At 43.2% G+C, this 25,976-nt stretch overlaps 1 protein-coding gene across 1 annotated transcript in view; it reads right to left on the reverse strand.

The window, feature by feature from the left end:
- nsmfb (NMDA receptor synaptonuclear signaling and neuronal migration factor b) overlaps positions 1-25,349 on the reverse strand; it is a 45,134-nt gene extending 19,785 nt beyond the window's left edge. The window contains exons 1-6 of the mRNA XM_064971677.1: positions 25,000-25,349; positions 15,307-15,368; positions 14,032-14,802; positions 12,660-12,732; positions 11,729-11,734; positions 9,161-9,238 (exon numbers count right to left, since the gene is read on the reverse strand). Of these exons, the coding sequence (XP_064827749.1) occupies positions 9,161-9,238; positions 11,729-11,734; positions 12,660-12,732; positions 14,032-14,802; positions 15,307-15,368; positions 25,000-25,070 (1,061 nt within the window). The 5' untranslated portion in view covers positions 25,071-25,349. The remainder of the gene's footprint in view (positions 1-9,160; positions 9,239-11,728; positions 11,735-12,659; positions 12,733-14,031; positions 14,803-15,306; positions 15,369-24,999) is intronic.
- Between the last annotated feature and the right edge of the window lie 627 nt (positions 25,350-25,976).

Genomic DNA, 25,976 nt, shown 5'->3' on the forward strand with positions numbered 1-25,976 from the left:
ACTCACCCCATTTCAACAGTGGAGATTTGTAAAAACCCTACTGTCTGTCTCTCCGACATTTGCAACATTGTTTCAAAATACAAATTCGATGTCCAGCTGTCCCATAGTGTCGGGATTCGGGACGAGAGAAATACAGGCAGGCAACGTTTCTCAACCAGTTAAAATCATGAATCTGCTGGCATCATTTTTATGGATATACACAAAGAAATGTAATTGAAAAAATGTCAAAAGAAACTAAGTGCAGCTAGTTTGCAGTTTTTCCATCTTGAAGCGATTGTGTTAGCTGTGTTGTTGGCTCGCTCCTCTGAACATCAGTGTCCTGATGAGTGAGCACATTTTCCAGGCGAAATCATGCCTCATTAGCTCATTTTTATGGATGTATCCAAATAAATGTCTCTGGAAAACAGCTTAACCCTCTATGGCATGAGTTTTTATTTTTGGGGGGAAAAACATTTCACCCGGCTTTTTGGGGAGCTTCAGGGTCCCTGATAATATATCCATCATAAAATTTGTCATCGTCGTCTCCCAAACAGATATTGGTTTCTTGCTGAAACACCAAGGATTTCTATAGTACGTATGATAAGTGGAATAAGGAAAACAAGCAATATATGCATTAGAACAAGTTTAATTTAGACAAACATCAACCACAAATAGTTCCAGCCAATCACAATAAGAAGCTTCGAAGTCAAAACATCAAACAAATCAAATAAACGAACACCCAAATGAGTGTGTGTGTGTGTGTGTGGAGGGGTTAGCCTATGTGTGCGGGTATATATGCAAGTGTGTGTGTTTCAGTGTGTCTGAATGTGTGTTTGTGTGGGTTATTATTTGAATCAGTGTTTCTCTTTTTGACAAAGCACACTCTGATTTCCAATTCTGTGTGGAACCTCAGGAAGCAGTTGCTGGTGGATGTGAAACAGAGGTGGACATCACATTTCTGGCACTTGGCTTTTGGTGTACCTGTGCACCCTGGTATCTTGCATCTCCCCTTCTTTTCAGTGGGCTGTGGCATCCAGGTGCACATCAGGGACTGGAATTGAAGCAGAGGGTTATTTTCTCCTCTTCTCCTCATACCTCACCAGCAAATGTTGAACTGGGACAACATTTCTCGCGCTCCAGACTCTTTCCACTTTTGCAATGTATGACTTGAAGGTATACAGCTTCATTTGTTCCTTCTTTCTCATGCCAGTGCCTTCACAATATCTTTGGTAGAGCAGCCAGGTGATCACAATGATCATATCCAGGAAGTGGAAGACCATCCTGCGGGAACACTTCTTTGATCTGATTTTGTCCTGGTACAGTGAGTCGAGCAGATCCACCCCACCCATATTCTTGTTGTATTCTTACACCACAGCAGGGCATGGGACTTTGGCGATAGTTTTTCGCTTCAGATCCCAACTGTCAACCTCAGGGATTTTTTGATGGCCTCCCATCTATTCAGTATCATGGTGTCATGGTGTCAGCTACTTGGGACACTCGGCAGGCTTTGTTCCAAAACATGAAGGTGCAGGGTAAACCAAACAATGTACACTACAATACCCAGGAACTGCTCCAATTCTTTTGGAGTGAGGTTAAGGTGCTTGTTTACGTTACATTGTATCGCATATAGATTTGACTGCCCTACAATAACTTCCAGAATGTCTTCAGAGAAAAACTGCTTGGAGTACTGGAGGGGGGACATGATATCATCAGATCTTGAAAGCAGGCCCTGCCATTCTGGGTAAGCATTGAAGTATGCATTGTGGGGTGTTCTCCGCCGGGGTAGGCGTGGAACATCAACGTCTGCTACATCTTATAGAACCAAGATGGCATAGCAGTTCAGACGTCTTTTGTCCTCGTCTTGTCGTGTCCCGTATATATATATATATATATATATATTTACAATTTTTTTCATACATTTTTTTATTTAAATTTTCCATAAACTCATCCTCAAAACACTCTCCTGCAACCCGCCTCACCAATTTATATTTATAAAAAAGTATAAAAAAGTATTATTTACCTCAAGTCTGTAATCATCCAAGAAGCTAGCCAGAAACTCCAAACTCCAAGAAGCTAGCCAGAAACTAGCCAGAAGCTAGCCAGAAACTAGCCAGAAGCTAGCCAGGAGCTAGCCAGAAGCTAGCCAGGAGCTAATCCAGAAGCTAATCACAAGCTAGTCAGAAAAAACTAGCCAGAAGCTAGCCAGGAGCTAGCCAGAAGCTAATCCAGAAGCTAATCAGAAGCTAGTTAAAGCTTTCGTCGATTCCGGAGCGAACATCAGTTGTTCCGGAGCTAGCCAGCTGAGGAGTTCCATCAATCACTCCTGGGCTGCGGTCACCTATCCGGACCCGTTTTGCTGCCTACGCGGAGCCCCACCGGGCCTTCACGGCTGAACTGCCGACGTTGTCTACCCGAGGGAGTTATCCGTCTGGTTCCTCCGTCGCGACGTTGCCTGGGCGCCCATCTGCGGCCTGCTAGCCATTAGCTGTCTTATCGGCTGCTATCTGAATAGATAATCGGACAATTTATTTAGTTATTTTTATTGTTATTATTTTTTTCTTCTTCTGGGCCTCTAGCTATATCTATTGTTTTTATTTTTGTTGTTGTTGTGTGATTTGGATTGGTCCCCTCTACCACACGGAACCCCACTAATCTACTGACGGAGCGCAAGAGGTGGCTAATAACAGACGTCCATCCTATGCTAGCTTGCTACCGATGGCCTGGCTGGCTGTCTGGATCGCCGTGACCCCCCAACCAACCTCTCCACTCTCTGGACCCTTTTGATCACTCGACTAAGCATGCCTCTCCTTAATGTCAATATGCCTTGTCCATTGCTGTTCTGGTTAGTGTTTATTGGCTTATTTCACTGTAGAGCCTCTAGTCCTGCTCACCATACCTTATCCAACCTATTAGTTCCACCACCCACACATGCAATGACATCTCCTGGTTTCAATGATGTTTCTAGAGACAATATCTCTCTCTTCATCACTCAATACCTAGGTTTACCTCCACTGTATTCACATCCTACCATACCTTTGTCTGTACATTATACCTTGATGCTATTTTATCGCCCCCAGAAACCTCCTTTTACTCTCTGTTCAAGACGTTCTAGACGACCAATTCTTATTGCTTTCAGCCGCACCCTTATTCTACTCCTCCTCTGTTCCTCTGGCGATATAGAAGTGAATCCAGGCCCTACAGTGCCTAGCTCCACTCCTATTCCCCAGGCGCTCTCTTTTGACGACTTCTGTAACCGTAATAGCCTTGGTTTCATGCATGTTAACATTAGAAGCCTCCTCCAAAAGTTTGTTCTATTCACTGCTTTAGCACACTCTGCCAACCCGGATGTTCTAGCTGTGTCTGAATCCTGGCTTAGGAAGACTACCAAAAATTCTGAAATTTTAATTCCAAACTACAACCTTTTCAGACAAGATAGAACTGCCAAAGGGGGCGGTGTTGCAATCTACTGCAAAGATAGCCTGCAGAGTTCTGTCCTACTATCCAGGTCTGTACCCAAACAATTAGAACTTCTACTTTTAAAAATCCACCTCTCTAAAAACAAGTCCCTCACCATTGCAGTCTGCTATAGACCACCCTCTGCCCCCAGTTGTGCTCTGGACACCATATGTGAACTGATTGCCCCCCATCTATCTTCAGAGCTCGTGCTGCTAGGCGACCTAAACTGGAACATGCTTAACACCCCAGCCATCCTACAATCTAAACTTGATGCCCTCAATCTCACACAAATTATCAATGAACCTACCAGGTACCTCCCAAAAGCCTTAAACACGGGCACCCTCATAGATATCATCCTAACCAACTTGCCCTCTAAATACACCTCTGCTGTCTTCAACCAAGATCTCAGCGATCACTGCCTCATTGCCTGCATCCGCAATGGGTCAGCGGTCAAACGACCCCCACTCATCACTGTAAAACGCTCACCTGAAACACTTCAGTGAGCAGGCCTTTCTAATCGACCTGGCCGGGGTATCCTGGAAGGATATTGATCTCATCCCGTCAGTAGAGGATGCCTGGATATTTTTTTTAAAATGCCTTCCTAACCATCTTAAATAAACATGCCCCATTCAAGAAATTTAGAACTTGGAACAGATATATCCCTTGGTTCTTGCAGGACCTGACTGCCCTTAACCAACACAAAAACATCCTATGGCATTCTGCATTAGCATCGAACAGCCCCCAGTATACAGTATACCAGTATACACAGGCAGTTAGAAAAGCCAAGGCCTACTTTTTCAAGCAGAAATTTGCTTCCTGCAACACTAACTCAAAAAAGCTCTGGGACACTGTAAAGTCCATGGAGAATAAGAACACCTCCTCCCAGCTGCCCACTGCACTGAAGATAGGAAACACTGTCACCACTGATAAATCCACCATAATTGAGAATTTCAATAAGCATTTTTCTACGGCTGGCCATGCTTTCCACCTGGCTACTCCTACCCCGGTCAACAGCACTGCACCCCCCACAGCAACTCGCCCAAGCCTTCCCCATTTCTCCTTCTCCCAAATCCGTTCAGCTGATGTTCTGAAAGAGCTTCAAAATCTGGACCCCTACAAATCAGCCGGGCTAGACAATCTGGACCCTTTCTTTCTAAAATTATCTGCCGAAATTGTTGCCACCCCTATTACTAGCCTGTTCAACCTCTCTTTCGCCTCGTCTGAGATCCCCAAAGATTGGAAAGCAGCTGCGGTCATCCCCCTCTTCAAAGGGGGGGACACTCTTGACCCAAACTGCTATAGACCTATATCTATCCTACCCTGCCTTTCTAAGGTCTTCAAAAACCAAGTCAACAAACAGATTACCGACCATTTCGAATCTCACCATACCTTCTCTGCTATGCAATCTGGTTTCAGAGCTGGTCATGGGTGCACCTCAGCCACACTCAAGGTCCTAAACGATATCTTAACCGCCATCGATAAGAAACATTACTGTGCAGCCGTGTTCATTGATCTGGCCAAGGCTTTCGACTCTGTCAATCACCACATCCTCATCGGCAGACTCGACAGCCTTGGTTTCTCAAATGATTGCCTCGCCTGGTTCACTAACTACTTCTCTGATAGAGTTCAGTGTGTCAAATCGGAGGGTCTGCTGTCCGGACCTCTGGCAGTCTCTATGGAGGTGCCACAGGGTTCAATTCTTGGACCGACTCTCTTCTCTGTATACATCAATGAGGTCGCTCTTGCTGCTGGTGAGTCTCTGAACCACCTCTACGCAGACGACACCATTCTGTATACTTCTAGCCCTTCTTTGGACACTGTGTTAACTAACCTCCAGGCAAGCTTCAATGCCATACAACTCTCCTTCCGTGGCCTCCAATTGCTCTTAAATACAAGTAAAACTAAATGCATGCTCTTCAACCGATCGCTACCCGCACCTACCCGCCTGTCCAACATCACTACTCTGGACGGCTCTGATTTAGAATACGTGGACAACTACAAATACTTATGTGTCTGGTTAGACTGTAAACTCTCCTTCCAGACACATATCAAATATCTTGAATCCAAAGTTAAATCTAGAATTGGCTTCCTATTTCGCAACAAAGCATCCTTCACTCATGCTGCCAAACATACCCTTGTAAAACTGACCATCCTACCAATCCTCGACTTTGGCGATGTCATTTACAAAATAGCCTCCAATACCCTACTCAACAAATTGGATGCAGTCTATCACAGTGCAATCCGTTTTGTCACCAAAGCCCCATATACTACCCACCATTGCGACCTGTACGCTCTCGTTGGCTGGCCCTCACTTCATACTCGTCGCCAAACCCACTGGCACCATGTCATCTACAAGACCCTGCTAGGTAAAGTCCCCCCTTATCTCAGCTCGCTGGTCACCATAGCATCTCCCACCTGTAGCACACGCTCCAGCAGGTATATCTCTCTAGTCACCCCCAAAACCAATTCTTTCTTTGGCCGCCTCTCCTTCCAGTTCTCTGCTGCCAATGACTGGAACGAACTACAAAAAGCACTGAAACTGGAAACACTTATCTCCCTCACTAGCTTTAAGCACCAACTGTCAGAGCAGCTCACAGATTACTGCACCTGTACATAGCCCACCTATATTTTAGCCCAAACAACTACCTCTTTCCCTACTGTATTTAATTTATTTTGCTCCTTTGCACCCCATTATTTTTATTTCTACTTTGCACATTCTTCCATTGCAAATCTACCATTCCAGTGTTTTACTTGCTATATTGTATTTACTTTGCCACCATGGCCTTTTTTTGCCTTTACCTGTCTTATCTCACCTCATTTGCTCACATCGTATATAGACTTGTTTATACTGTATTATTGACTGTATGTTTGTTTTGCTCCATGTGTAACTCTGTGTCGTTGTATGTGTCGAACTGCTTTGCTTTATCTTGGCCAGGTCGCAATTGTAAATGAGAACTTGTTCTCAACTTGCCTACCTGGTTAAATAAAGGTGAAATAAATAAATAAATAAAAATCTTCATCCTCAGGCATTCTCCTTTATAAAAGAAAGCAGGAAGCACACATTTCAATGTGTCATATACCCTTCTTCATCCACTGACACGCATGCAAACACACACACACACACACCACACACACATTACTTTGCTGACTGACCCCTAACTGACCCCTGACCTCCTGTCTTTCGAACCTGATTCGGGATCCACTCTTCCTGACTCTCCTCAGGCTCACCTTCCTCACTGTCAGCGGGAATGACCCTAACTGCTCGATGATGTTCCTTATGCCCATAAAACGTTCTTGTGTCCATTTCCTGTAAGTATCAGTAGATAGTAAAGTAAAAACATTGACCATGGTCATAATTATGCATCCGAGCACATCTCCACACTTTAGCATGATATGGCCCGAACAAAAGTGGTCTAACGGCACAATGTTGCCCTGAGGCAACGAACCAAAAAAAAAACAGTTTTAGTATATAAATAAAAACAAAATAAGTATTTAAACAATCAAACATACTTCTTTACATACTCATGCACATATTTTTTTATATGAAGTTATTTGAATTTAAACATGTTAAAAAGTGATTTTATCTTACCAATTGGTGGCCCTGTGTCCCATGTGGCTTTGCTTCGTGAAAGGACTGCTCCACCCCCAGACAAAAGGCCACACTCACTTCAGCCCCTCATTTCATTGGACACAGACATGTTAGAAAATATATCTAGATTTTTTTCTTTAAAAGAAATGAAAGGGGTGGTGTGAGGTACGAAAAGGTAGTTTGTTGCCTGAGGGAAACACCATGCCACAGAGGGTTAAACAAATGCAAATGCAGCTACTTTGCTGTTATTCTGCTTGCACTTTTTGACGTGACTGTTATTCTGCCTGCACTTTTTGACGTGACTGTATGTTAGCCGTAGTTGGCTAGCTAGCAAGCAAGGGATAAGAATGTTGCCAGCCAGTATGGCAATGGAACATTTAGAACGAATGACTGAGTCGCGTCTCTAGCAACCGAACCGATAGAACGAACGACCAGCCGGCTTGGGTAGCAACCCTAGATTTGTGTCGGGACTATATCTTGTGGAAGGATGAAATAGTATGAATTTTTTTTGATGAAAATATGTCAGTCATTATTTGAATATGTTGGTAACCTGTTGTATAAAACTGATGTTTGGAGGATATATTGGCACGGGTGTTGTTAAGCTCAACTTTGTCTCGGGCCTAACACCCGTGCCAATATATCCTTCAAACACCGTCTTCAAGGGAATTATCACTTAAACATCTCCTGCTGTGCTTGTCTTTGTTCTGTCAACCTTGGTAGAGGGTTGTTCTGCGCAGCACTGACAGCTGTGTGTTGACATGACTGGGTCAGGATTCCGAACCGTCGAATGGATGTTTGTTTTGATTGGCTGTTGAAAAGGTTTAATTGGATGCAACCAAGTTATAGATTAGTTGCAGGGGGGTGCTTCGCGAAGCAATCAAGAAAAAACTCAGTTGCAAAAGACTCAAATTGTGTGCAAGTTGCATCGTGTAACGGCAGCCTAATGGTTTGCGTGTTAGATACCAAGCTAAAGCTAACGTGTGTTTTCTAGACAGCTGGTTTACAAATAAAATACTGTCAAGGTCTCTTACACAAATCAACTGGATGCCTGTGACAGTACGATGCACTCCCTGAAATGACTCGAGCGAGCAAGAGAGAGCACCTCCTCCAGACCTAAAGAGCGAGCGAGCAAGAGAGAGCACCTCCTCCAGACCTAAATTAATGAGGGGAGTTTTGGTGTGTGTGCACGTGTGTATTAGCGTGCGTGCGTTACTCTTCATATACAAACTTCTCAGTCCAATCTCCACCCATCCATATGTGTTCCTTTAATCTGAATATAATAAATCGAACCAAATTGATACAATGAAACACTGTTCATACTCCTCTGCAACAGGAGAACCCTGGTGCACTGAATACACCGACAATTTATTGTACCCTTTATCCTGTAAGAGCTACACTGTGACACATGATTCATACAGTCCCAGCCACACAACGCTGTCCGGCAGAGAAGTGAGTTACAGTCCAGTCTCCATGAACACAGTCACACGGTGTGCACTGCAGCAGCTCGGTGTTTAACACTGATTAAAACTGTCATGCCAATGTCATGCTGTAAATGTTCATACATTGATTCATTGCCACGGTTACACACCACTGCCTATTCTCGCACAGCCGCCAGGCCTAAGGAACTAAAATGTTGACAAGCTGTTGTAGCAGTGTCAGTCTCACCAACGCAAACCCAGCTCCTGGCCCCATCTACAGTAGTACAGCTAGGCTGTCTCCCAAATGGAACCCTATTCCATATATACTGTAGTGCGCAACTTCAGAGCTGGGTTTGAGTTGGTGAGACAGACACTAGCTTTCCTCCTTTACCGCCAGCCCATCCATGCACAGACAGCAACCCAGACACTCACGCACACCAATCATTATTGACTTCTGGAGTCAACTGTCTGGCTCTTTGGCAAAATGTTGTATGATCACGCTACCTGGAACAGTGAGAGGCTACTAAGACATGGTCGATCATTAGAGTTGGTCTGACGGACAGGGTGTGAGTGTGAGGGGAGGCACAACAACAATGTTAGAGGGTGCCTGTGCATCTGTGTGTGTGCACGTGTGTGTCTGCGCAGGGGTTGTTGGGGCGAGGGCCACACCACACTACAGCACTGTGTACAGGGCAGCCAGGTCAGACATGGAAGGTACCTCTCAGTCTCTGTTATAGTAGAGGTTGCCTCCTGTTCTCGTTTCCTCCTCTTTCTCTCAGCAATGCACCGGAATGCCCTGCTGGGACGTCACAGTGTTAACGGGGTCAAGGCTCAGAGGTCAGAAGTGAGGGGCTGGGTTTGTGAGTGCAGGGTTAGAAGGCGTTAGTGAGCGGGGATCCACGCCACAGAGAATTAGCCATCACAGGGTTAGCACTGGTTAGTGGCTAGTGGGTTAGAGCCAGCAGCACAGGTGCTTGTTGTACACGACACACACTGCAAACACACACATAAGGATACCACCAAGACAGCAATTGTGTTTGTGTGTACCTCCTAAATGGATATATGTTGTGACAGGGTGCCAAAAAGAGTAACCATCATGTGTGACAGATGCTATCCATATTCTACGCACTGGGGTCAATCACTGCCTGTCACACAGATGATGAGAACTGTCTGTGTGTGTTTCCTCCTGTGCATAAACTAGACTGCTGTATGCTGTGGTATAAACTAATAACTACTAATGAGGATTATAAAACAAATTACTTCACAACCTGTTCTATGTATACTGGACAGTGCACAATTAAGAAATAAGGCCTAAAAGACATGTGCTATGTGCTGAATATAGTTACAAGTAAATTGCTTTGTTTGGCCCGAAGTCAACCCATTTACCGGTGACAGAATTCAGCACATAGCACGGTCTCGAGTGCTTTATTGCTTTAATAAAACGGTTACCAACATTAAAATAACAATACATTTAACTTGTTTAGTATGGTCTGTTTGAAACTGCACTTACTACTTGTAGCTGTATAGTCTGTTTGTGTTGGTCTTGGCTAGCTTAATGCTACTGTTGGTAGCTAGCAGTCACTCACTCACTCACAGCACCGTCATTAAAAGGGGCATGAGGGAAGCCCCGCATGCCTACAATTTTATGTTTTTCTATGTAGTGAGAACGCTCGGGAGCATGCAATGTTGAGAAGTAATCCTTAAACGTGTTGCCCTTTTCTTACATGTAGCTTTGTAATTAACTAAAACAAGGAGACAACAAAAAAAATGCATTCGAAAAAGGTGAAGTTTTTGCTGTGCACCAATGGGGTAACCTAGGTAACCACAGGTTGTTTTCCCCACAGGCGGGAGGGGGGCGCAACGTTATATCTAATACCAACTGGGACTATGCTAGCTAAACTGGATAACTAGCTAGCCTACAGCTAGCCAAGTTATGTCTGCTAACGCTCTGTACATTGCCATTTATCGTCCATCCACTAAAAGAAGTGTTCTGTGTTGCCTGGTGCACCACTCCGGCAGAAAAGAGGAAGATAATGGATACAGTTCCTGGAGACAATGTACCACGCGACATGGGACACTTTTATAGTGGATGTACAATAAATGGCAATGTACAGATTAATGAGAACAAAACATCTTAAAAGTTAGCAAACATAACTAAATAAGCTATAGGCTAGCTAGCATAGCAACAATTGTTTGTTAGAAGTATAGAAAGAACAACCAGTGTTTTTCCCTAACAACATTGCCGGACTCTTTCGTCTAAAGGAATACTTAAATAGTATGAATTGAATTATCAAGATAAAGTTAATGAAAATGCGTCATTTATTTACATTTTATATGTTTTCTAGAAGCAATAAGGCACTCGAGACCGTGCTATGTGCAGAATACAGTCTAAGTTAAATGGGTTGGCTGGTCCTTCGCGTCGCATCGGGCTGAACAACAGTATTTACCCGTGACTGTATTCAGCACATAGCATGGTCTCTTGTGCCTTATTGCTTAATTATGAAATATAATATATTCACTCTCATTGCGTCCCAAATGGGAACCTATCTCCTTCATAGTACTCTACTTTTGACCAAGGTAGTGCCCTATATAGGGAACAGGGTGTCCGTTGCGATCTACTTCTATCTAGACGGGCACCACTAAAACAATGAGTCGCATAATGGCCTTTTCTTGAGACCACCTACAGTGTGTACTTTTCATTACACTTATGCACTTATGTATTATACAATATTGCGTAACTACAGTAGGCTATATTACTCGAGGCAATTCTTTGTTCCTTCCCGAATGCGTCCTTTTGAAGAGTCAGTCGTCCTTTTGTTGCACCGAATGAACTGACGAAGCCAAACTTACAACAAAGTCAGTGTGGAGAGGGGTGTGTGTGTGTGTCATGACCCTGGCTACAGAGGAACAGAACACTACATTACCATCTCTAGTGTGACTCATTGTGCTACAATACTGTGTCTTTTATGTTCTGCATTGCTGATCCGTAGATTAATACAATTTAATACCAGCTATACTGTTATAGTGAGAATTCAATCTGCACTTATTTACAATTTAGACCGATTGTGCAGAATATGTATTGTTTATTCATTGGAGCTTTGGATACTGTTGATGTTTTTCCTTAACATCAAACACTCAGTACAGCAGGGGGGGGGGGGGGGTTAAGAGGGGTTAATAAGGATGAAGGATACAATGGGTAATAGCACACAGGGAGACATAGCCAAGAGTTTAACAGTGAGTTGTCTGAGGGGCACAGAGAAGGAGTGAGAGATAGAGAGTTACTCACGATATACTGTAGGCGCAGGAGTTGGTGCAGGCCGTGTGGAGGAAGGGAAGGAAAGAGAGGAGAATCAAGTTAAGACACTTTAGTAATAAATAAAGAACTTGACAGAGAGATATACGGTTGGGAGAGCTAGCTGTCAATCATATGATATTCCAGTCAAGGACACTGTGTGCATCACAAATGGCACCCTATTCCCTATATAGTGCACTACTTTTCACCAGAGCCCTATGGGTCCTGGTCAAAAGTACAGCACTATATAGGGGATAAAGTGCAGGGCCTCCATGGGGAGTATGGGGGGGGGAGACAGATGACGCAGAGGAAAGGAGGGACAGCGACAGATGGAGAAGAAAAATAAACAAAGACGTTGACAGATGTGCACAGAGAGGGAGCGATGGAGAGAGAGTGTGGGATCCAGGGGGACGGCCAGATAGGAGATGAGTGGAGAGATGAGTGGAGTGAGAGAGGGAGCAGGGAGAATGACAGTGGCGTGCTGGGAGTGCAGGGTGTGTGTGGGCCGTAATTACTAGTTCAACCAGACAGGTGATAATTAAGCAGTCAGCAGTGTGTGTGTGTGTGTGTGCGCGCGTGCTTGTGTGTAGACTAATGAACCTGCTCATGCAACACACAGTGCCCAAGGTCCGAAGGCCTTGCACAGTCATTAGCCCTTCTGTACTGCATGACAGAGCCTCTCTGAAACTACTGGCCTCCAACTGTGTCCAATGTAGAGCCATGTGAAGGAGTCAAAACGTCTCAAATGCCACCCTTTTCCCTTTATAGAGCACTATATACTGTTGGGAATCCGGTGCATATTTGGGAGGCACTCTGAACTCTCATCTATCTTTAGATCCGTGTTGAGAACACGGAACTCTTGAGGAAGCCATGTCATGTTCGTTAGGAGTGTGTTATATCTGCACTGGGCGTATCCTATACTCACGCCTGCATTGTTGTGGTTGCCGTCTGGAAGCTGAACATATTCTCTTTGGGGAACCAGCTATTAGGGTTGTCCTCTATATACCAAGGAAACAAAGCAGCAGTTTAGCCCACAACATAAGACTCCAACTGTTGTTCTCTCTCAGCAGTTACCATGCTTCATACAATGTTAGAGCTGAGATCCGTTCTCAAACTTTTTTGGGGCCGGGGACCCCTTTTTTGATAGTAAATTAGTCAGGTACCCCTTCATACCAAGTCTCTTGGCAGGGGCAGAGATTTTGGGTTGTTGCAGCTTTAACATTAATATCCTGCAATTCTACACCTTTTTCCATGAGGCAGATAGAAAACTTTGGTGTTTTAAAGCTTAAAATACAGATTGTTGGGGAATACAAGAAGTATTGAGTTGTAAAATCTATAATTGGTGTACTGTGGATACCAAAATCCCAGTGAGCCTCCCAGGCTCATGTTAACCCAGGGTTAAGAACATAAATTCTAGTTGAATAATATTACATTGTATTGTATCACTCACTCTACACTTATTCCACAGATCTCTTGGCCAAAATGCGTTTAATCTGTTGTTAGTAATATTCATAAAAAATAAAAAATAATGATGAGTTTATATATATTTTTACAGTATATAGTACCAGTAAAAAGTTTGATCACACCTATTCATTCAAGTGTTTTTTTTCTTTATTTTTACTATTTTCTACATTGTAGAATAATAGTGAAGACATCAAAACTATGAAATAAGACATATGGAATCATGTAGTAACAAAAACAAAAGTACAACAAATCAAAATAGATTTTATATTTGAGATTGGCTCAAACACATTAAGGAAAGAAATTCCACAAATTAACTTTTAACAGGGCACACCTGTTAATTGAAATGCATTCCAGGTCACTACCTCATGAAGCTGGTTGAGAGAATGCTAAGAGTATGCAAAACTGTCATCAAGGCAAAGGGAGGCTACTTTGAAGAATATCAAATATAAAATATATTTGGATTTGTTTAACATTTTCTGGGTTACTACATGATTCCCTATGTGTTACTTCATAGTTTTGATGTCTTCACTATTATTAGTAAAAAATAAAGAAAAACCCTTGAATGAGTAGATGTGATGGAGATTAAGATTTAGCTGCGGGCCCCCTGCAGTACCTCCGCGGGCCCCACTGTTTGAAGTAACATCATTGTTGTTGTAATATTACAAACGGACATGGCAGTTTCACCGATACAGATTCCAAACGCTTTGCGTTTGAGAAAAACATTCTGTTCCAAATTAATCTTATCATAGTATACAAGGGATGGCGATAAAGAGATATATAGACACCTAAGGCCCCACTCCCCTCCATTCTTCCCTCCCCCTCCTCCTCCTCACCTCTCTCCTCAGCAGAGCCTTGTCTGTCTCTGTCTCGGTCTTCGCTGTACATCCTCTCCAGCTTCTTCCTTTGTTTGCCTCCGTCTTGCGGGGACGTCTCCAGATCCAGGGAGCGCTGGCTCTGACATGGGGCCCTGATGCAGGTCACAGACTCTGGGGTGCAGTCCTCCCGCGAGCCCCCCCTCCGCACCCCCCAGTCCCGGATGTTATGGGCGCTCCCCGAGCTCTGCAGGGGCTGGGACTGGGACCTGTGGTTCTGTGGGCCATGGTTATGGTTGCCACGGTGATGGTTGCCACCACCACCGCCGCCATGTTGGTATTTGCTGCCTGGTGGTTGTGGATTGGAGTACGAGGGCTGGTTGGAGGAGGGAGGAGGGGACAGGGGCTGCTTCAGCACCTCCAGCTCCAGGCTCTCCTCGCTGCCTCGGCCCCCTAGCATGCCTCCCTCCCTGGTGATGGTGTAGACCCGCTGGGAAGCTGGCTTCAGGCCCGTCAGACTTCCCTCAGTGGACCTGGGAGGAGGCTGCTGCTCAAAGGAGAAGCTGCGCTCCGCTGAGAGCGTGCGTTTGGACGGTCCTGTGGACTGCAAACTATCTGGCTGCAGGGTGCTGGGCTGGGGATGGAGACAGCTGGACTGGGGATGCAGGGTGCTGGGCTGTGACTGGAGACTGTGGGCCTGGGGCTGATTCTGAGGGTGCAGGTTGTTGTGGAGACGACTGAGGTCAGGGGAGTCTGTGTCTTGGCCGATAAAGGTATCAGACAGCAGGTGATCTGGAGAGAGGGGGGAGAGAGAGAGAGAGAGAGAGAGAGAGGGCGAAGAGATGAGCTGTTTGTCTTTTGATCTCAAGGCCTTGGCAACATTTGAGCAAACATCAGGGAGCCAAGAAAGCTTTTGGGAGATGAGAAGGGGAATGAGATGTGAAGAGATGGATGACGGAGAAGGGGAATTGGGAGGGACTTTGAGAGGATAAGTTGAAGGATAGAAGGGGTTTGGCAGACTTGCCCGGTCCTGGGCCTTGGGAAGATACACCCTCTCACAGTAAAATATGCCAGATATAATGTGGTCAAATTTTCAGAGCATTCTCTGCTTCTAACTGATATACAGTGAGATGAGAGGAAGGCCGAGTGATGTGGAAGGTTACACGAAATATGAAGCCATGTGATGAGGAAAGTCCTTGGAGATGTCAAGCCATGAGGAAAGCTCTGGAATGTACTAGATGAGGTTGAGATGTAGGCTACCAGATGAGGCTGGGCACAGGTGAAGACGTTGCCTACCTGAGCCGGCACGGTTCTCAGGGTGTGTGTGAGACAGATAATCTCCAAAAGCTCTGGCTGCTCTGCAAAAAGAAGCACAACACAACACTGATTAGCACTGGACCACTGGCATCCTGCCTGCCTGCCTCTCACCGTGAGCCTTCCTGCTGACTCCAACTGAGAGTGATTCACTATTCCAAGGCGTCTCCTACTCAGTAGCTAGCTACGTCCCAAATAGCTTCAGATTCCCTGTAGTGTACTACTTTTGACCAGAGCCCATAGGGTTCTGGTTAAAAGTAGTGCACTTTATAGGAAATAGGGTTCCATTTGCGACGCAAACAATGTTTTATGATTGTCTTGCGCAATCATTGATTAGACCTGAACATTTGTCTCATTGGCTTGGCTTTACTCTGATTTCCCTATGGAACTGTCTTCTTAAGCCGAAACTACTCGAGAAGGTCACTTCACGCTGCTAGTCTATCTATACATCGCAAAAATGTTCATGGTACGTGTTCTACACAGTGGCCATTATTCTCTCCTACAGAAGGTGAAATCCAATATGCAGTGTGTTCCAGACAGGTTTGATATGATTCCTCACGCTTGTACACACATATACACAAATACACACACACAGACAAGCACAGACACACACACATGCACGCACACACACAAACACACGTCGTCGCGTGGGGAGCACTGGGCATGGAGCATTAGAAGAGGGACGTGGGAGGCTGAGTATGTTCAATCGTTACCTTCGTAAAACTTAAAAGCACTCCTTTCACATGTCACAAATTCAATCTCCCCTAAGGTTTCTTAGCATGGGCCTGGGGATAGATTTGCAATACAAAACAAAAGCTGCGTGCAATTCTCTTCTCCAGGTTTAATACTTCCTAATACGATCTGCCATGTACTGTACCACACACAGTAGCAGGGTCATTTCATTCGGTTTTAGACTTTGGTGACAAATGTGTCTTCCATATGGCACCCTACAGTATTTCCTAACAGCGCACTACTTTTCATCACGGGCCACGGGGCTTTGGTCAGAGGTAGTGGACCTATATAGGGAATAGGGTGCCATTTGGGACACAAACAGAGGCGTAGGTTTCACTTCCAACTGGCCAACTTGGAATGTGAACAGTGCTTCAGATATGGTCATGTGAAGGCTGTAAACTGTGCAGATATTTTATTCCAGCTCAGTGCTAAAATACCAGATTGAACTAACAATCAAGACCATTGTTGAATCAGGTTTTAAGTGCTGGGCAGGAACAAAAGCCTGCACAATCTGCGGCTCCATGACCAACCCTCTGACAAAGGATTTCATACGGAACATCTTTATGAATACTTAAAACCTAATAGGGTGGGTTATGAAATATTACCATACATTTAATTTTAATTCTTCAACATCATTAAAAAAAACAAATCTATTTCCCAATTCCCTTTCCCTTAAAATGTGGAGTGAATGTGGAAATGTTTTATTTAGTGGCTAGAGCTATTGTTCTTGCTCTCTTAATAGGCAACAGGAAAAAAAACATGGTCAGCAGTACTAAGTGGTTTAATACTGGTAATTAGATAAACTTTCGAACGCAAACACATTTCTACAAACACATTTCTAAGCACGCCCACATAGCTATGCAGACTGCACATAATATTTGCTAGAGACACAGAGGATATAGGCTAACACAAGTAGAGCATGTGCGTACATAGTTACACACATATGACACGCATACATGCGCGCGCACACACACACACCTACATAGATACACAGGGCTTTAATCCTCCCCCAGTCAGTGGTGCTGGCTGGCGTTGTGCAGTCTGTACACATCTCCGGGGGATGCTGCTATGAAATGGGATTGCTTTGTTGTTGTAGCCATGGCCCTCTCCCTGCTACAACACACACACTCAAAATAATTAAATATAAGGCAGCACGTGTAGCAGCTCTCCCCCTGAAAATGCAGGTTGACATTTATTGGGATGACTCATGTACTGGAGGCAGCTCTGTAGTCACGAGCTGGCACAGGTACAAAGTCATAAAATCCGATTTTAAACCAAACCCTAACCTTAACCACACTGCTAATGTTATACCTAACCATAACCATACTGCTAACCTTATGCCTAACCCTTACCACACTGCTAACTTTATGCCTAACCCTAACCTTAACCATATTGCTAACCTTATGCTTAACACGAACCTTAACCACACTGTTAACCGTATGCCTAACCTTAACCACACGGCTAACCTTATGATTAACCCTAACCTTAACCACACTGCTAAACTTATGCCTAACCCTAACCTTAACCACACTGCTAACCTTATGCTTAACCCTAACCACACTGCTAATATTATACCTAACCCTTACCACACTGCTAACTTTATGCCTAACCCTAATCTTAACCACACTGCTAACATTATGCTTAACCCTAACCTTAACCACACTGCTAACCTTATGCCTAACCCTAACCACACTGCTAACCTTATGCCTAACCCTTACCACACTGCTAACGTTATGCCTAACTCTAACCTTAACCACACTGCTGACCTTATGCTTAACACTATTCTTGACCACACTGTTAACCTTGTGCCTAAACCTAACCTTAAATGAAGACCAAAAAGCTCATTTGTGTTTTCATAAATGTTTCCGATATATAGGCTAGCTAATTTTGACTCTGCAGCTGGCACATCTAGTGGAAATCGCGTCATCCCAAAAAGCAACAACCTGCCCTGAAAAGTCCCAGCAACTGGTAGAGAGAGGGAGAGGAGAGAATGCTATCATCCCTTATCTCTCTGGCTCCACTCCTTCCAATACACATTCTAATGGGATGTGTGTAAAAAGGTAATGGGGATGACAAAACACATTCACAACAACCACTTCCAGAAGACAAACTGGCATGGAGCCAATCTCTTTGTGGCACTACAAAGGTCCAATACAACACCAACTGATATCTCCCTGTTCCTAGCTCACCTCGGATTGCAATCATGCATATTGAAGTAAGAAAGTGGAGAAGATTATTTAAGAAAAGTGATGTAAACCCAAATGGCATGTTCTGTGAAAGCAAAGCAAACGCCTTTGCTTTTGTCTGTGGTGCTGTGATGTATAGGGAAATAAACAGACTCAGTGTAGCCAAGCCCACACATTCCGCTGCTGTGCCTGGGGACGTATACATACAGTGCGGTGCAATGTAAATACATTATACTGATGTGTATGCAGAGGGCTGTGACGACAAAATGCATTAGGGGCCGTAATAGAGGACATGAGTAGAGTAACCTGACCAGGACAAACTATAGGCCCTAGTTATAAGCCCAGAGTTGTTCCTCATCAGGTAATCAGGAAGGAATCCTGGCCCTTAGTCATGAAGAAAGAAAAAATCAGCTCAATGAGGTAGTGCCTGAAGTGACAGTCTGAAGCCACTTTTCCTATCTGTGTCAAAAAGCCAGCCTTCGGTGTTCTGGCCCTGGGTGTCTTAGTGAAATCATGAGTGTAGCCCAGTTACTGGGTGTCTCATTGACACCAAACCGGGCTCTTTTATAATGTGTTAGAGTCATTTGGGAAAGAGGGGCACAGAGTGTTCCTGCTCAGCCACTGAATCTCATCACAGATCTCCTAACTGAGAGGATGACCTCTTTATGAGACACCCTATATATCTCCCTCTCCCCATCTTTCTCACCTTCCCTCTCTCCCTCCATCCCCCCTCTCTCTCGCCTTTCTCTGTCTTCCTCTCTCCCCCTCTTTCCCTCTGCTGCTATTGGACCAGGTCTCTCTTGGAAAAGAGATGTTATCTCAATGAGAAAAAAAACGGTGTAAATAAAGGTAAAATAAAAGGTCTCTCTCTCTCTCACCTTCTCTTCTCGACTGTGTTCTACCTCCAATACAAATACATCCAATTGAGTGAAATGACAAGATGACACAACAAATATCGAGTTGGCCACTTAGCGTCTTAGTTTCTTGTCCTCAATTGCTCTCTCTCTCGCTCCCTCTCTCCCCCCCCCTCTCTCTCTCTCTCTCCCTCTCTCTCTTTCTCTCTGGGAGTCAAATGGAAATCTCTAATTTGGCAGGCCTTCAAAGTACCTGCTGGCCGCTTTCTCCGTTTCACTCTCTACACTGAGGTTCTTAGGTGATTAAATTTATGTTTATCAGAGTCCGTAAGAATGATTGCTTTGTAATTGGATTAAACAACAACAACAACACCAGATGTAGGAAATCACTGGGTAGTTAACGCCAAGTAAGCTTAATCAGTATTTTGACCACAAGCAGACAGTCTCAGCCTACGGCACCGTGTTCCCTACATAGTGCACTAGGTTTGGCCAGGGCCTCTATTGGGGACAGGGTGCCATTTGGAACGCAACCTCAGCCCTACTTTGCATAACATGATGATTTATGCTGAGCGCCGTAGCCGGCCCGGTGTGCAGCGTTAGTTTCTGACCCGCTGTGTCCTGCGTTCCATTCGGCTGTTCCGTCTGCCTTTGGCGCAACAGTAACATGGGCGTAATTACTCAGATCAATGAGTGCCAGGCAGCCTCCACTGTACAGGATCACTGTCTCCCTGTTTCATTCCAGTCCAGGCTCCCTCTACAGGCTGTAATCAGAGTAATTACAGCAGCTAGATACCACAGATACATCCCCTCTGCACTGTAATCCCTGCCATACAGAGAGAGAGGGGGGGTGATAGGGAGGGAGAGAGAGAGATCACCCACTCTATTTTCATCTGGGAGCCCTAGTCTAAAGTATTTGTCCTCTCTGGATATCGCTCTGTGTCCCTCTGATTGCCTGAGAGCACAGAGAGAAAATTGAACACAGGTTGGGTGAAAAGGCCGGTGGCTTAATTAAGATACATTAGTACTGAGATGGCCTGAGATTCAGACAATAAACACTAGGTGTCAGGCAGACAATTACCTCTCTGTCAGAAGTGGCTGTAGGTTCAGCACTAGGGCAGCGTGTGACTGTGTAATACAAAGATTGCGCCCGAACTGGCACCCTAGTCCCTACATAGTGTGCTACTTTTGACTAAAGGGCTCTTGTCAAAAGTAGTTGACTATATAGGGAATAAGGTGCCAGTTTGGACGCACCCACCCCAACGCCAATGTACAATATCCTAATGGAATACACCAAGAGGCTGCTGAACCAGCTATTCCTCACATCAATGCCATGGCACCAGATGCGTTTCAGGCCTGTAATGTGGATGTCGAATAATTAGGAGAGAAGCCAATATGCGCAGTAATAACCAGAAAGGGCTAATCGTGAGTGTAATGGAGCTAACCTCCACTGTGCTCTCTCTGCTGTGTTCAGCCATGCAGTCACTGGTCAGCACTGCTCTGCAAGTGGCCACACAATACATTCTGCCTAGTATGATGAGCAGAGCCATGAAATGACACTGTACAACAGATGAAACAGTTTCGTCAACACTTCTGGAGTTCTATTGACTTGCATGGCCAGAGAAAGCTAACTTCAAGCCGCCTGCAATAATTGTCCTCCGAATTGTACTAAAATACCCAGTGCAGCCAAGTATACACTTATTCTAATGTTACCAATTCAAATATATCAATATTTTGTTCCAGTGCATTTTCAGGTACACATATTAGTCCATTTACCTTGAGGGCATAAATATACCTCTTGGCTGAAACTACTCTCAGTCCTGTGTCCAGCAACCGTCCAGTCCAGCATTACAAGATGAATAATAGAACATACCAGAATAAAGAAGTAGACAGTATCCTGTCTGTGTCCTCACCTTGTTACCCATTTTAAACTTTATTCTAGCAGTAAACAAGATATGTCGTAAGATATGTCCTGGGTAACACGGGGTAATTGTCAGAACAAGTGTGTCCATGTTAGCTCCATGGAAAAAGTGACCTTCAATGTTTCGTCGCTGCTGCAGGAGACTAATCAGCCAGTGATTGTGATTCTGAGGCAGAAGTGATGTAAAACCACAACACCGTTACATTGATTGATTTTATAGTCTATCTACAGGTTGGTAAAAAAAAAAGTCCATAACTCATGGAAATTATACCATCATAGTGTTTAAAGTGAACACTAAAGTTAAGGGTGATTGCTTTCTGAAGAGTCTGGAGCACGTCTCGAAATCTGTCATAGAAAAAGTGGAAAACACAGCTCTTGAGCTTCAGTCCAATAATATGTGTCTTTGATAATGTGGTCAGTTTGATTGACGATGTGTGTTAGAGAGACAGAAAGACTAAGATGAGAAACAGAGAAGGAGATGAGAATGAGAGTGTGTGAGACAGAAAGAGATTGTGTGTGTGAGTATGTGAGAGAGCAGGATCGAGAGAGAGAGGTAGAAAGAGAGAGGGGTAGGGAGAGTGGTAGAGAGAGAGGTAGAGAGAGGGAGAGGTAGAAAGAAAGAGGTAGAGAGATAGAGTGAGAGAGAGGTAGAAAGAGAGAGGGGGATAGATAGAGTGAGTGTGTGTGTATGACAGAGCATAACAGAAAGAGATCAAAAGTGTGTGTGTGTGTGTACGTGGTTGAGGCTGTGTAAGTGGATGTAAAGGTCAGTATGTTTCATTCTGTGATGTGTGTGTGTGTGTGAGAGAGAGAGAGAGAGAGAGATAAAGAAGGAGAGTGTGTAAAATAAATGTTCTGGTACACCATAGATGCCAGAGCCTGTTGGTTGGCAAGCTTAAAAATTATGGAAACTTTTTAGAAATGTGTTGTTGCCTACATGCTTCATGCCATTTGGAAATCAAGGGTTTAGGATTCAATTTTGTGTGCAGTTGATTGGTAGCATTTCATATGCCTTTTCATATCAGATCACACACTCACACATATAGGGTTCTTCAGTTTGTTACCATAGGTGAACCCTTTTTGGTGCTAACAAGAAGCCTTTGCTTCTACCTAGCACCCTAGAACCCTTTATGTAGGGTTCTTCATGGAACCCCCTGTATATGGTTGTACCTAGAACCCTTTACGAAGGGTTCGGCCTAGAACCCTATATGATATGAAGGGTTCTACCAATAACAATTTTATCATCTAAAGGTTCTTCCTAGAACCTTCTATGAAGGGTTCTACAGAGAACCCTTTTATCTTTGGAGGGTTCTCCCTAGAACCCTCTATGAATGGTTCCACCAGCCTTATTAGCCTTTAATTTAAAATGATTTCTGACAATACATTACATATATCACAATGCCTTTCTTCGAGGGCCAAGTTATACCCATAATACAGTGGTGTTAGGAAACTCCTGGTTTAGAGGCCACATCAGGCCTGCAAATCACATTATGCTGGCTTGCAAAGGGATGTGAAACTACTATTGGAATCCAGACAGAGATAGGATATCCAACAAGTGGAATTTTTATTCACCCGCAACCTGCATCCAGAATGGCTGCCAGGGTAGAGAAGACTGAATATTGAGACTCCCTCAATCATCTATAATACTAACAAATTGGATTAGTAAAAAAAAAGATATGCTATTTATCTTTGTGTAGCATAAAATTAATCAATCAATGTACATGCAAAAACACAAATATTAAAAACAATTCTGAAGATCACCCTGCAGTAGAGCATGCTGGGAAATATGATAAATGCTTCTATGTAGAAACCTTCTTGCCTTCAAAACAATCCTTCTTGCCGCCAAAGGAATCATCAAATAACCCTTTCTTCCAAACACGGTTCTTAGGATGTAAAATGTTCTAGGTAGAACCCTTTGTCTTACAAAGAACCATTGTCTTCCAAAATGGGTTCTTCAGATCAAAATGGTTATTGGTATAAGCCTATCCCTGCGCTAATAACCCTTTTGTAACCCTTTTTCTAGGAGTGTAAATAACTTATCAAAATATGTTAAATACCATAACCCCATCTTGGCTACTGGGCATTAAGAAGCTTGATAGTACAAAGGGTAGTGCTTGAGTTACAACACAATACAGTAGATAAATGGGTGATTTTGCAATTATGGGCATATGTAACATGTTTATTTTTTTTTAAATGCATTAACAGAAATAATTTTCTCATTTTGTCAGGAACCATAAACTGGTAATGCCTGTGACCATTTTATTTGACAATACATGGACTTCACTCCCTTTTTCTCTGTTTCCTAATACACATGTCGTTACCGTTGCATTATAAAACATTCAGTTTTAGTTTAAAACTGATTGAAAAACATAATGGCTTTATGGATTATTTGGTTAATCTGACTATAGGTTTTTGGTACCACCACATTTATAAATAATTATTTGAATACCTTAATCCATAAATATGGGCCTTTGCTGGCTGTGCTTGTGTGCCTGCACGGAGGCTAGCATCAACAACGTCATTTCTTGTTCAAATTATGATATCATTTTTATATTAGTTATATTGGGAACATATTTCTACTTGATGTAGACAGATGTGTGATAGATAATGTTTACATGTATTTTTTCTTAGGAAATATGTGTACATTAAGTTGGTAATGACTGTGTGGCAGTAATACATTGCTTTATTTGTGTACAGTAAGTGAGTGGAAATCGATATCTAAAATATCATTGATTGCTACAAAGACAGTCAAATATAATTTACTAAGCACTATTGAGCATTTTATACTAAAGGTATACAAATAGTCGCTACTTTGTACCGACACATTTTGTGGCGGTAGTGACAGTGTTGGTAATGACAATTTGCAACATTTATGGATTTACCTGCCACACCATGAGGTTTAGTTGGTTAATATGATCAGCTATAAATTCCAACCACAACAAAATGAAATGTTTTCTTTCAAATAGAGGATAATCTAGATGAGTTAGAGCCTTTGCTGTAAAGACTATTCTCAGATCTTGACATATTTCGAGGTTGCTTTTCTTGAAGATGGAGACATAATATAATACACTCTCCATGGCATATCCTTGTTCTCCACGGTCAGTTCCCAGTTCATGTGTGACTTGTGATAAAAGCACTATAATGTATCGTTTTGTTCAAAGTAATGGTAATGACATAAAATTGTGGGACAACTGTATTTTGTAGAAAAATATATATATATAGTTAGGACTTATGACACATAACAAATCTATATAGCTCCCTTTCTAACCAGGTGCATTAAATATTTACAAATCATTTTCATTGAAATACATAGCAGAAGATCAAAAGTCAGGGTGTGGGACAATTGCCTTCTCAATGCGAAACAGTGGAATACAGGAATAAAATACTTTTGAAAATGACTCAAAAAGCATATTTGAAAAATTAACAAAACGTTTAAGCTTATTTTAGTGTTAACTTTTATGTGTATAAGAAAACACTTTTTTTCTTAACATAGTTGCAAAATCGCCCTAATAAGGAGTATTGCCGACAAATAAATGTATCGGTGGTTTTACTAACTCTTATTGCTCAAAGCACATTTGTTACAAATTCCCATGGCTGTTCAATGACTTGAAAAAAATACATTATCATTGTAGGTAGCCCAATAAAAATAAAATACATTCGAGGAATATAAATTATGGGCTGATATGATAGCAGATTTATCCATGTAATGAAATAAATAATTGCAAATACTTTTGCAAAGCAGAGATTTGATCACACAATCCACAACAGTAAACAGTGAAACACATTTGATAGGCTATCATTGATATATCATTGTTTATAAAGGTTTTAGCTCGTTTGGAATTACTGCTTGAACAATAAAGCAGAGTCGCTATCCACCAACACCGCTATTCCAACAGTTATCAGAGCCGCAACATGCACCTGGTTACACCCTGCATCTGATCACTATACCTGCCAGCTACGGAGGAGCCCCCGGCCAGACACTCACCTAACTTTTGCGGTCACAGAAGATATTGCATCGTTCCTTAAAGTCTTCCTTTTAGACACTGCAGTTCCCATGCTGAAGTGGAAACGACACGAGCAAAAAGCCAGATCATTACACTGATGGGCGATCAGATATGAAGGAAATAAAAGCTCGTTGAAAACACGGAGGTAAAGCGGAACCACTCTTAAATGGGGAAAACTCCCCCTTTACCCTGAGTTGTAAAAAAAAAGAACCAGTTTTGTAATTTCATAGTTTACTCAATTACGTTCAATCTAGAAAATCTCTTGGTAACTATGGAAAGCTTGTAGTGTGTGACTGTGATCGCAGGAACAGCGCTGGTGATTCAGAGAGCAGAAAACGTGCCCGGCTCGTAGCGCGCGGTTGCTTGCGTGTCCCTCGTGTTGTACTCCTTTATTATACACCCACTAGTGGTGAAAAGGTTTCCACTAGTTAATACAACGACAAAGTCTAAATTGGCTATATTGTAAAAATTCCCCCCAAAATGTTTAGCTTTTTCCTCTTAATTTAAGATTTGTGTTATAGGTAATGTTAGCAGTGTGGTTGGGGTTAACGTCAGGTTTAAAATCAGATTTTAAGAAGAGAAATTGTAGAAATGGGCGGGGCTTTATGACTTTGTGGTTGTGGTAACTAGTGACGACCACGCTTCGTTTGAATCAGTTAGTTCCTTAACATACAGTATTTTGAGGACTGCCTTGTAAGAAGCAATATTTGTTGCACCCGTGAGGCAGAATGCCATACCAATTGAACTCCTGTGCTGTTATAGTGTCCCATCAATTTAACATGTATAGGGGACAGATTGGAGTGGCAGCAAGTCTTGAACCTTAAATGGTTGAGCATTTTTCCATGTCCTTTTGGTCTGTTTTGCCCTGTAGTCGCTGCTAGTTTGGTTGCCTTTGTTAGGCCATTAGAAGTGCAAGTGATATAAAACAACACATTTTCATTAATATGCTGTAATGTGT

This window comes from Oncorhynchus masou, chromosome 1 (genome assembly GCF_036934945.1).
Source record: "Oncorhynchus masou masou isolate Uvic2021 chromosome 1, UVic_Omas_1.1, whole genome shotgun sequence".
NCBI lineage: Eukaryota > Metazoa > Chordata > Actinopteri > Salmoniformes > Salmonidae > Oncorhynchus > Oncorhynchus masou.